General features: G+C 42.3%; 1 protein-coding gene across 1 annotated transcript in view; it reads left to right on the top strand.

Moving 5' to 3' along the window:
* The window catches only part of LOC144768501 (fer-1-like protein 4), a 936,890-nt gene that overhangs the window by 856,911 nt on the left and 66,300 nt on the right, over positions 1-13,679 (top strand). Inside the window, exons 41-42 of the mRNA XM_078652210.1 lie at positions 1,548-1,646; positions 2,549-2,790. Of these exons, the coding sequence (XP_078508336.1) occupies positions 1,548-1,646; positions 2,549-2,790 (341 nt within the window). The remainder of the gene's footprint in view (positions 1-1,547; positions 1,647-2,548; positions 2,791-13,679) is intronic.

Below are 13,679 nucleotides of genomic sequence, written 5' to 3'. Positions count from 1 at the left end.
TTAGAAAAATGCATTCAAATGCATTTTTCCAAGTTTTTGCTATTTACCACGAGGTCTGACCTCTCGGTAAGTAGCGGCCCAAAATTGCAATTTCGCAATTTTAAAATGATTCATGAATTGCATTTAAGGAATCTCAAATAGAGATTCCTTAAATGCAATTCTTCGCAAATGTGCAAATTCTTTAATAGCGAATTTTGCATTTGGGATGATGAATCCCAAATGCAAAAATTGCACTCGCAAAAGGCAAGATTCTGAGAATCTTGCCCTTTGCAAGTGCAATTTAGCTTGATGAATCAGGCTGTATGTTCTTTAATTTCTCATGCTGAGTTGTGATCACCGACTTGTTTAACTTGTAGCGAATGGGGAGCTCTCCAGGGAGACAGAAGAGGGCAATAAATAAAAAGGCATTGTCATTTACAAGGCCAATAGCTCAAACTCAAGAAAATGCGAGACCCATTGCATTGCAGATGCTTGTTTTCTGAGTTGCCTGCCTCAAATAAGTTATTTCATTTACATACTGTATTTATCACAATGAAATTCACATGATTTGCCATTTTACGGAACACTTTCTCTGGATAAATTTCACCAGGTTTTATCTGGCAAAATCTGTCATGGAAAATCCGCGTAGGCGCGATAATTTTTGCACAACTCTGGATTCTGAACGACACATACTATAGAAGAGCAATATACAGGACGACATGGTGTCTAAAATATGTAGAACACTTGCTGGATCATAATATAAAATAAGAGACCAACATTAGCAAAATTGGAACATGAAAAGAGTTTGGAAAACCTTGATACCTCTTTCCAAATACAGTGACCTCAAATATTTCAGCACAAAAATCTTGCCCATGTTATTTCAAGCCAGAATTCTAACAGCTTATGGGGAGTTCTGAACGCCATCACATATCTACAAAGTAGGCCAGTGGCCCCAGGCACTTCCGGGTACTACCAGGAAACATTAAGTGCCCTTGAAAACTGATTTATACCAACATGTCGTCTCTTGATTAAAACATCTTCCTGCTACCAAGTAAATGGACGATATGATGATGATTTTTTTATTACCGCCCAACACAAATATGTGAACTATTTTCCTTTGCTCAAATATTCTGTTGTACATCATGTGTTCTAGTAAAATGATGACTTGCCTGGGTTCAAGAAGTGGAGACTTCAAAAGTCGGTCGATCACTGTATCAGCGTGGAAGATTCAAAATGAGTGAGCCGTGGAAAAACAAATATATTTTTTACAATTTCATAACATGCAGGTCACGTAAATCTCTGGCAGAGATGCTTTTTCCCTGTTATGTACGATGGGCTAATCTATCAACACAGTTGTCAAATTATTTGCCTATAGCAGAAACTTTCATTTCCTATCCTCAAAGTATAATTTCAAAATGCCATTCATGTTGAGAAACTGACCCAACACGTAATTACAATGGGATTAGTAACAGCAACAAAAAACATTTATTTTTCAACTGCACATTAAGTGTTATGTGAGCGAATATTCGAATTAAGGCACTAAACCTGACCTCTATCTCTTTTTGTAGCTATGAGTTACGTGTCATTATATGGAACACCGATGATGTTATTCTTGATGACGTCAATCCAATAACGGGGTCGACTTCCAGTGATATCTACGTGAAAAGGTACAGCTTCTTTTAGACACAGACACGTTTTTCAGTCTCTTTCTGCTGCAAGCACTGCAGCATTTGGTCTTTCCCAAAATCAGCAAAGATTAAGATCTGTTATTATTCACTCTTAAGAACATTAAAAGCCTAAATGTAACATTTATAGCATAATAGGATTTAGCGGCACAGTGGGGAATAGTCTGGTACACCCTGCTAGAACAGATAAACAATATTTTGATAATATTGAAATACGTCATTATTAGTGTAAGCCACTGAGCTCAAATGGGCTGCGACAAATACTTAGGTGTGCAATTCTGCATCAGTATGGTTGTTTGCAAGTGATTACGTAATATCTTTCTGTCACTGCTTAACTGTCAGTTTAAATCTATCTATCTGTCTGTCTATCTATCTATCTATCTATCTATCTATCTATCTATCTATCTATCTATCTATCATGCTATCTTGTCAATCTAGCAGACGATCTGTGTTTCTGTCTATCCATCTAGTGATAACTGCAGTGGCGGCTGGCACAGGTAAGTGCGGCGAGGCGGGCAGGGCGCGGCAGCGCGGGAAGTTGACATAAGTCAGAATGGGTATTATTTATTTATTTAATTATATCTATTCCGTCGTCTGTCGGCTTCCCTCCTTCCCACCCCGCCCCTGCCTCGCCACGTTTACCTGTGCTGGCTGCCACTGGATTACTGTTGAACTTTCAAATACGTGGGGCCTAATCCACTGGTCAAACTGTAATGTGTCAACAAAGCAAGACAGCCTGAGCCTTCCTAGAAGGGCTGATTTGGAGGCTTCCACCGACAAACATTTTGAAAACGTGGACATATTTTACAGCAGTTTCCCTAAGAAAATAGCGAAATGTTTTGCATGTAGTTGATATTCAAATTAACACCAACCTAATTTTGCAGTTGGGTACGAGGCCTAGATCAGGACAAGCAGGAAACAGATGTGCATTTCAACTCACTGACTGGAGAAGGCAACTTCAACTGGAGGTTTGTGTTCCGCTTTGACTACTTACCCACAGAGAAGGAGATCACATACAAGAAGAAGGAGTCCTTTTTTTCACTTGAGGAGTCGGAGTTCCGCGAGCCTGCTGTTCTGGCTCTACAGGTGTGGGATTACGACCGGATTTCGGCCAATGACTTCCTAGGTTAGTCTTTTTTCATTTAAAGACCGGTGATTGTAAATGTATCTATGGACTTTAAAGCATGTATGTTAGACCTGGCATCCTTGGCATAGTTTCCCCTTAACCTTTTGCTATCCACCCTCCTCATTAGCTGACTTCATTTTTGCTGGCTTCAGGACTCCGCACACTTTACCACTGCTAACGTGCTTGCCCTCTCTCCCTAAAACCTGGTAGAATTGATTTATGCTCATTTGGCATTTTTAATTTGCTTGTAAACCCCTACTACAGTGGCACTACCTCTGCCCAGGGCCTGTGAATTAAATCCTATAAATGGACCTGCAGCACTGATTGTGCCACCCACATAAATGTCCTTTTAAACATGTCTCAGGCCTACCTTTGCAGCCCGTATGAGCAGTTGTATACGGCAATTTCAACCTGGGACAACTTTTGCTAGGTCCAAATCTTCCTTTTAAACACATGTAAGCCACCCTTAGGGTAGGCCCTGGAAAGCTCAGGTGGCTGGGTGCAGTGTATTTAAAAAGATGGACATGTACTTTTCAGTTTTACTTTTCCTGGTAGTGAAAAACCCTTAAATTCATTTTTCACTACTGCAAGGTCCAGCTCTCCCTTAGGATATCATTGGAGTTAATTTATTAAATTAAATGAGTGATACTTTTGTAACAGAAGCAGGTACCCAGACCATGTTTTGCAAGTGTATGGTAAACAAAAAACGATGGATTGGGATGCTGCCTGAGTGATGCGGCCTGAGTGATTTCCAGTGGCTGAGATTAATTCTAGCATTCCATCCAACACCTTTTTGTTTTGCATTTTAATGGCTATCATTTTTCTGGGTATGCCCAGACGTGGGTCCCAAGCTCACTGTGCCACTGGAACCAAGATATATACCTGGCTGAAAGCCCTAACAAGGTCAAAACCAGTTCTAGGTTGCTTGTGTTCCAGTTCAGGGATGACCTGGCCTGGCAGTTCGGGTTGGAATGTTCCCATGAGGAAAATAGTCCAGCCTGATATGCATATGGCTAGTTCCAAACTGAGGTGGCATGGAGGGTAAAAAATGATGTATTGGGATGTGATCCGAGTGCTTGCCAGTGGGTGAGATTAATTCAAGCAGAACATCCATCAACTTGTTGTTTTTTAATTTGACGCCCTAAGTGTGCTGGGCATTCCGAGACATGGGTCCCAGGCTCACTGCGCCACTGGTACTAAATTATACCTGGCTGAAGAGCCCTAACTAGGGTAAAACTGTTCTTGGTTTGCTTGTGTTCCGGTTCAGGGGAGACCTGGGCTAAATGTTTGGGATGGACTGGTCCCTTCAGGAACAGGGTCAGGGCTGATTTGCATATGGCTGGGTCCAAACTCATGTGGCATTGTGGGTGAAAAATGATGGTTTGGGATACGGCCCCAAATGATTGCCAGTGGCTGAGATTAGTTCAAGCATTCCATTCATCACCATTAGCCAATTAGTGCCTACAGTCTGTCACTGAGTCACATGACTTGGTGTAGTTGGCAGTTGGGCTTTGTGTATTCCTCCTAAACTGCTACACAAAGTATAGGGCTTATGTGTGCCTGTATGGCCATCACTGGCAGGATGGGAGGTAGAGGAGGGACTTACCACAAAACCAAGTACAGTAGCATTGTTGGGAGTGTGAGAGAAGCACACATCTCTCTATCTAGTTGCCTACCAATTATAGGAACAGATGGGAAACCAAAGACTTTTTGGACTTATGCTGTTATCGTAAAGAAAGTCATCCTTTATGGAAGAGGTAACCTCACCCACATAATAGTGTTATGCTTCATCATCGATACCCTCTCCCCTCCACGGTAGGTAAATACCACCAGGGGGGACTCAACCTCCTTGAAAACTTAAATGGAAGGAGGGAGTTCTTGAATAAGACTAACTGGTCATAGACGGGATCCAGAAATTTAAAAATACCTCAGTGCTGCCAGGGTATTACCTTTATTCAAAGGCTCACTGAGTATCACTAAAAACAATCTTGAATGGGTATAATGAGGATAGTACCTCATCTGCCAACATCTTTCTGCCCAATGATAATGGCCAAAGTGCTCTGGGCATTATTCAGGGCTAATGGATCCCTTTCGAAGTATTTGTGACTTCTAACATTCACTAAAATGTAAAATAGAAAAAATGTGCAAACTCCCACTAAACTCAGGTAAATCCTAGCTGGTTCAGGTTCTAATCTTCAATAGATTCCCTATACTTTAGGGGATACCGGCTTCCTGGTCTCAAAGGGGTTTGTGTCCTTTGTGGTCACAAATTCATCAAAAGGTACACCACCTTTGCTTTCCTACAGGTTCGCCGTTCCAGACCACTTGTACCAGTGCAGAGCTGGGCACAGCCCTACTTACACTTGAATAGGCTGTTTCCCGCATCCACACAAAGGGCTGCACACTCCCTGTAGTTAATCTGAAGCCAGGGGAGGCATGAAACCTGTGTACTTCAAATGGAAACCTCTAGAAGCTTCTCCAACTTCAAAGGAGACACCTGGTGTAAATATTGGACTCTGGATTGCAACTCTTCTGGACCCGTGGAGACTCTGCCAGGAAGAAGGACTGCTGTGCTGTGGAAAGGACTGCCACTCTGCTGGACAGCTGCCCTGCGGATCACTGTCTTGCTAAACTGTTGCCTTGCTGGATTGCTGCCCTGCTGCTTTGTTGCCCTTCCGGCCTGAGTCAGAGGGATTAGACATGCACCTGAGCCCAGGGCTCCCAGAGTGACTCCAAGGGCTAGTCTTACTTGCCTCCTATTCAGAGCCACAGAGACATACCAGGCTCCCAACCACCTGAACCAGCACCAAGATCCAGCTGGATTCAGCCTCTGACCCCTACAGATGCCCCTCAGGTCCTGGACCCTTGGTGTGGTCTCAATGGAGCTGAATTGAAATTTTGGGCAGTTTGCAACAGAGAAATTACCTGCTGACCCCAAAACCTTCTCACTCCCACTGCCCACCAACATGAAGTTCCCTCAACCCGACCCTTTGTGCTACAGCATTGACAGTCTGCGACACCAGGCCTGCTCATCGGGTTACATCTACAGCTGTCCGCGGTGCTTCCCGGCTCCTCGTGGCAACCTCCATTATGAACGGGACTCTTTGCGCTGTACTGAGAAGGTAACTTTTCAGTAGGACTAACCTGGTCTCTGTATCAGATAGATGCTCCATCATGGTCGGCCTGAACTTGCGACATACTCCTGGTCTCGTATGACCAGGTAGCCGCAAGTGACACATTAGTCTTTTTGGCTCTATTTTTACTTAAATATTTAAAATTGCAAATCTCTGGTTCTATTGATTAGATGTTTGTCATTTTGGTATTGATTTATTTATTACATTCTGCACAATTTTTCTAAATTGGTGTGGGATATTTCTTGTGTTGTGTTTACACTTCATTACTGTTTGAAGGGCTGCATTAATACGTTATACGTTGTCTCTAAGTTAAGCCTCCAGAAGATTCTGCACAGGTTAATTTGGGGTTTGCTTGTGCCTCAACCTGACAAGGACTGCATTTGCTGCTTGAGTAAGGTTTCACACTCCTCAACCAGTACCCTAATGTCTGATATTGCTTATCAGTGATGCAGACTTGTCTTTGTGCAATGATGTACAGAATGTTGCGTTACACTGACAATCCCAGATAAATACCAGTAACTCAGGGCCAGATTTACAAACATTTTGCATCATGGTTGCACCATTTTTTGTGGTGCATCCATGACGCAAAATTCGAGTAGATATTTACAAAGCCATACAAGGGGTGATTTGCACTGCCTTGCGTGGCTTTGAACAAAAAATGTACTGCAATGCAGCTGCTTGCGTTGCATTGCATTAATTTTCATTCTGGGAGGCATTCCATGGGTAGAACATGGGCCTTCTCATCCAGCCATGGATTTTACACAATCCCGGATTCACATGGGTTTGTAAACCTGAGATTGTATGAAATCACTGCACGTCACAGAGGATAGCGTAACGATGATAAAATCTTTTTTTCTCCTCATTATTTCCATTTATTACGCAGAAAACAATTCTACTTGTAACTCAGGCACCCTTGCACCCTTGCACCATGGCGCAAGAGTGCCTGCATTGGCACTAGGCTATGAGAGAGCAGAAGTGCTTCATGTCTTTGTAGATTGGTGCATTTCTGCTCTCTCTCTTTCAAGCAACACAACACAACATGTTGCCTTGCTACACAGCGTTGCTTCAAAGGTTAGTAAATCTGGCCCTAAAGTTTTCACAGTGTATAAACGGAAATATAATGCAGGGAAGTGTAAAAAAAAGAATAATGATAAATCATACCTACATATAAAAGGTATGCATATATTTGTGCTGTAGGAAATGTATATTTGGGGAAATTGTAGCAAGAAAGCAGCAATAACAATGTACTTCTAATGAAATGTACATTACTGTACATGTGCTCACTGCAGTGGCAGTAAATGTTCAATTTGGAATTCTCATGACTGGTCAATTTATCATTGTTCAACTTATTTATTTATTCTGTTCTACAAAGCTAGTCAAGGGGTTGATCTGTACCTCTTTTTGAAAGTGTTTAACTTGTCTGGGAGTTGCATGGCACAGGGGAATACTAGGGCAATTTCCAGACAACCTTTTGGTACACGAATACAACTTTAATTTCAATTGCTTTTAGGAAGCGGTCATGCATGAAGAAAGAGTGTTAAGTTAATGGTGGACATTTAGGTGAGGGTAGTAAATTCAACATTTTGACGGGCAAAATCTAGTCCTAGAACACCTCTGCTTTAAAAGATCAAGTGTGCGGGAGCTTCTCCTAATTACCATAGTCTCACCCCATAGGCAATATTAACTTATCCTGTAAGAGACAAAATTACTGGACTGGCAGTACTCCACATGCCCTCAAGTGGGTAGTGTTTCCAGGTTATCACAGTGAAACATATTCCTTATCCTTACTGGTCATCCAACAGGGTTAACAGGCCCTGTTCATAACACCAAAGCCACTTGCTCCTCGTGCTCCCTCCCCTCTTTCCCAGCTGCAGCCACAGCACCCTATACAAAATCAAACAGCTCTACCTCAAATAACCAATCAGATCCACTAAACAGGGAAGGTCAAATTCAGCCAATAAACTAATATGGAGAAGGAAGGGGATATGTCACTGATGAGTGTGGTTCAACTTAACAGTGAGAAGATGCTCCGAACACTCAGCTTAAAAGACATGCTCCTTTTCCAAAGACAATTTTTACTTAGTCCCTGTTTGACCTGTCATAATTAGGTTGATCTTCCCCCAACTTCTTGCCTGATTACCTTTCATTTTTTGCTGTATCTTTTAGTTGGCCTTAGGACTATGAGCATTTTACAGGTATATAACATTAGCATGTGTTCCTTTGACACACACAAAATTACAATCCAGATTTTACATCCCATACCACTACTACACATTTACATTCACTCAGTTGTGAAATACCTTTACCAGACAATCTGCTACCACTCATTCTTTCACCACGCTTAGTGACAGAAAAATCCAGTCACAGTCTAACATTGCCGCTTACTGTTCAAAAAGTATACAAAAATCATTATTGATTTTTGTAAACGAATGATATATATATTTTTTTAAGTTACATTTATGTTGATTACAGATTTACTACTATTTTAAAATATTATATTTCTGGGAGGAGGCCCCTCTAAAATCCTTCTTTTTCAATTACTCTTAAAAATATATCAACTACTAATATTCACCAATAAAAATATATATATGCGTTGTAACTTTGTGTGTGGTAAAAGTAATTGTGATGTACAAAATGCATTGTAATTGCATTTCGTGGTGAATACCTCATGGTAAAGGCTGTTTCCCACATTACCACTGCTAACCAGTGGAGTGGTGTGGCTCACTGGTTAGAGGCGGCAGACCCGGGAGCAGAGGGCGGCCCGGGACAAGGGTTCAATTCCCGACGCTGCAGGGTCTTGAACCAGGGTCAACGGACTTGATAATTCTCGCATCGGTGCCTACTCTAACTAGGGATCACACTCGGCAACTCTGGGCATTAGCTTGCCTCATCTCCACAATGGCCCCCCACATACGCCGGGGATGCCTGGTTTCACCTTGGAGATACCCAGTAGGGACCATCTCACAGGGAAAGCCAGGACGGTTTCCCCAGCGGTCTACAGCGCAGAGATACTCCTTCGGGTGTCGATTCTAGTGCTTTAGAAACCCACAATCAATCAACCAGTGCTTAAGTGCTTATGCTTCTCTTCTCCATTAAACATGATAACATTGTTGTATGCATGATTGGCATATTTAGTTTACTTGTAAGTACCTTGTAAAGTGGTATACAACATACCAAGGGCCTGTAACTTAAATGCTACTAGTGGGCCTGCAGCACTGATTGTTCCATCCACACAAGTAACCTTTCAAACCTGTCTCAGGCCTGCGATTGCAGGGCCTAGGTGTGCACTTTATTGCCTAGTCAACTTGGCATTTAAAACTATTTGCCAAGCTTCAAACTCCTTTTTCATTACACATAAGTCACCCATAAGGTAGGCCCTAGGTAGCCCATAGGTAGGGTGCTGTGTAAGTAAAAGGTAGGACATGTACTGGTAAGTTTTGCATGTCCTGGTAGTGACAAACACCCAAATGTATTTTTCACTACTGTGAGGCCTACACCTCTCATGGGCTAGCATTGGGAATTTCCTAAAACACTTTTACGTTGTAATTTGTGATTAGAAAGGTGTAGCTGCATCATTTTTCATATCTTTAGAATGGTAATGATTAATCTTCTTTAATGGCAAAGTTAGATTTAACATTACTATCTTAGAAATGCCCCAAGACAATTTTGAAAAAAGAGTGTGCAACTGATGCACTTTCAAGCATACTTGAGAAAGCAAGAAGGTTAATAAAGCATTTGTGAAAGTGTAGCAATGACATTAATAAAGAGATATTTAGAAACTTGCTAATTTGTAGCTCAATTCTCTACTCCTGTTCCATTAAGGAATTATTTTAAAGCAGTTAGAATTGGGATCAATCAAAACACCACAGAGAAAAGGGAAAACCATCGCAATGGACCGCACGCCGCTAGCCCCTCCTCCGGAACGCCCCTAGGGACTCTGGTACATGGAGTTCTTGAGTGGTTCACCCCAGTGGGTGCAAGTAGCTACTTGTTGAACTGATGATCTCTAGCCCCGATACATGTCTCGGGTTTTTGGATATCGCCCGAGACATGGCTCGGGTTTCGGGATAACTTCCCTCATCAGTAGAGAAAATAGTTAGGGGTGGAAGAGAAGGCCGCCAAACAATATTTTAAGACCTGCCCTGGTTTACATCCCCTAATAATGAACTTTAATAACACAAAAAAACGGGGGTCTAGATACTAGCCAAAACCATAAGCTATACGCGGCTGAGACTCGTATATCAATTAGTCAGGACCTACGTGCCTATACAGCCTCTACACAAAGAAACAACTGTAGCCAAAAACAAAGACACAAGTGATTGTTGGTGAGACTCATAACATAATCAGTGGATTCCCATCAAAGTGTCGTTATGATCAATATTCTCATCTGGTCATCCAGGAAATAGGATGGTTTGTCTCTTGATCATTGAGACTGTTACCAATACCCAATAACAGTATGGAATGGGTCACGCCCACAATCACCTGCTTGACCATGAGAAATGAAAACCATATGGGAATATGTGCAGTGCAATAATGAATAAGTGGTGAATAAAATAGAGAGAAGAGTCAAGAAAAGAGGTAATTTTTATTTGAGTATCGGCTCTTCCTCTAATTAAAACCAAGAACAGTGCAAAGAGGCAGTTTCAACAAATAACTGCATAAGGGCCATCATGTTTCAGTCAATAGGGGAAAAAGCTCCCAAGGCTTTCTTCAGGGCCTCTGCTCTAAAAAATCTTGCTACTGCATAAGTGATGATAAATTTCAACAAATAATGTACGTGAAAAAACATTCAATAAGGGATATTGATGAAACAATTCCTCTGTGTCAATCCGGTGTCTCACATCTATAAAACAAAGACATTGGATTCTGAGTTAATGTTTAACTGTGTTTCAAAATGGACTTATTAATTATTAAATAGTTTCTACTCACCCAGATTGACCGGGGACTAGACCTCACCCCTTCTGGACCAAGCTCAGGAAGTAGGAGGCCCGCTCTGTGAAAGCAAGGTTTCAGATACACTGGATGAGGAATGAGGTATCCAAACACCTTCAATTCTCCCAGACTAGATGAATCCTACTCTTATCTCTCTATCACAGATAAACACTAGACCAGTGTGCAAACAGTTACGGCTCTAGAGAATCACAGTCGATCCCCTCTCATATATTACTAAACACCTTTCGTCAGTATCAATGGCCCAACAGAGCCTTCATTTGGTGTTATACATGAAAGCAACTATGCCAGTGACTCTTAGTGCTGTTAATCAATCTACCACCTCCAACTTACAGTCAAATGTGCATGTTAAGATAGCCATATGTTAGAAGCTCTAAAAGTATTAAGGTCTCAAAAGTCACTCGTACTCTAAAGAGAAGAAGAACACAAAGTCTTAAGGTCTCAAAAGGCACTCGTACTCTAAAGAGAAGAAGAACAGCCCTCGTTGCACCCACCTGTCCGTCGTTGCCTCTGACGATGTCTGAGCCAAGGGGGAGGCAACGATCGGTGCAGGATGGGTGTTTTTGATGGAAAATCGTGGGGCGGGTCTAATGCTATTATGAACGGGCCGCCATCTTAAAAGGCTGTGTACCCTACGAAGAATAATAATAAACACTCTGATAACCCCTTTGCTGCGGCGGCTATTCCACCGTAGCGCTAAGGGGGAGGCGGGGCCGCGCGGCGGTCCCGTGCTCGTGACGGAACCGCTCCATCACGGCCCGTGGACGAGCTGTGCTTATGACGGAACGGTTCCGTCACTGCCCCGCCCGCCTAATAGAACCTTCAGCGCAGGCGCGGAATTAGCGCCACGCAGGCGCGGCGAGCGGGCCGTGACGGAACCGTTCCGTCACCAGCACATCCCACCCGAGGCTCGTGATGGAACGGTTCCGTCACGAGCATTAGGAGGGGTTAAAGACCTACTGTGTTAGTAATTAGGTTCGTGCGCCCACAGTATCCCGAGTCATGAATTTCTTGCACTTCTACTCGCGTATGTAATCACGCGAGAGGACCGTGGCCTACAGACTGACGTTATCCTCAGGCAGAGTGTAGTTCTAAACAACCGCGAGCCCGCGGTTACACTCTTAGTTGCAACTGGTGTCTGTTTAATTTCGTAATTTCCAAACCCCCACAAAATCCAGTGTTTACAAGTGACCTACAATGTATATTGGTATGACAACTAAAAATGTTGGCAAGACACGTGATCATGTCGATTTTATTGATTTTATTTTGTTCGTTATAACTTTATTTGTCAGGGTCCAGAGCACATCCAGTGTTTACAAGTGACCTACAATGTATATTAGTATGAGAGCTAAAAATCTTAGGCAAGGGACGTAATCATGCCAATTTTTTGATTTTGTTTTGATCGTTATAACTTTATTAGTCAAAGCCACATCGATGTTATAATTCTGCCCTAATAATTATGTTATACTGCTATACATCTCATTCTGTATTCATATTTAGCACTCATAGGACGTACGCATAAGGAACTGCAGTGTAATCAGGCCCTAGAGCTAGTCCAAGGGTTTGTATTGAAAACAATGTTGCTATATGGCTGATAATAGACGTGTCATAACCATCTGTTAGTTAGAGAACCCACTCAAACTAACTCCATGTTTAATAATTAATACAGAAGTTGTTAAAACTATTTCACAAGGAGCAAACATGCTCGAATTTACTTCACACAGAGGTCAGTTAGTTAGTAATTTAGATGTTTACAAATGCAACATATCCATGTGGATACTATCAAAGCAAACAACAAACGACCCTCATTGCAAACTGGTCCAGGGTATTTCATCATTCAGACCTAGGGTGTCTGTAGACAGTTTGTAGATCCATTTTTGTTCTTTTGTGAACAGATACTTCGAAACATCTCCAATGTGAGATGGTATAAAAGGTTTCTCCAGTATTGTCCATTTAAAGTCATCTTCCGCATGGTTATGTTCAACAAAGTGTTTGGTCAATCTAGTTACAGTCCTTTTGCATCTGAATGCACTCTTGTTTTCTAGCATACGGATTCATACTTTGCGGGTGGTCATGCCGATATATTTGATCGCACAAGGGCAAGTTAATAGGTAAACAACATGAGTGCTGTTACAATTCGTATAGCACTGTTGTACCCATGGCCGATCTGACCCAATGTCAATTTGTGTGGTGTGTGTAGTTTGCGGGCACACAGAGCAGCAGCCACAAGGATGATGTCCTGCTGGCAGATCCCATAATGTACCAACTGTTAGTTTAGAACTTTCTTTAGGTCGAGTGTGTATAAAGCGATCGTGTAAACTACTTGATCACTTAAAGGCAAAAAGTGGAGGTTCGATTTTATTCTTGCCGACATTGAGAAAGCGCCAATGATGACGGACAATCTTCTGAATCCGGTTTGACTTGGTGTTAAACGTACTGACAAAAGTTAAGCGATCCAAAGGAGGCTTTGTCAGAGGAGGGTCGAGAAGTGCTTCCCGGTGGTTGTTACTAGCTCTCTTCAGAGAGCGTTTGATCAGGTTTTTGGGATAATGTCTGGCCCGAAGTTGTCGAGCTACGCCATCTGCATGTTTGATGAAAGTTTCTTGAGTAGAACAGTTCCGCCGAACTCGAAGAAATTGCCCGTAGGGCAGGTTGTCCCGAAGGGCTTTCGGATGCTGACTCTCATACAGTAGCAGGGAATTCCTAGCCATATGTTTTCGAAACAGTTCACTCTCAAGTCCAGTAGAGGTGGCGTAGATAGAGAGATCCCGGAAGGAGAGTCTCTCCTTTCTAATTTCTACTGTG

This window comes from Lissotriton helveticus, chromosome 7, assembly GCF_964261635.1.
Source record: "Lissotriton helveticus chromosome 7, aLisHel1.1, whole genome shotgun sequence".
NCBI classification, from domain to species: domain Eukaryota; kingdom Metazoa; phylum Chordata; class Amphibia; order Caudata; family Salamandridae; genus Lissotriton; species Lissotriton helveticus.
This window is presented reverse-complemented; position numbering and strand designations above follow the sequence as displayed.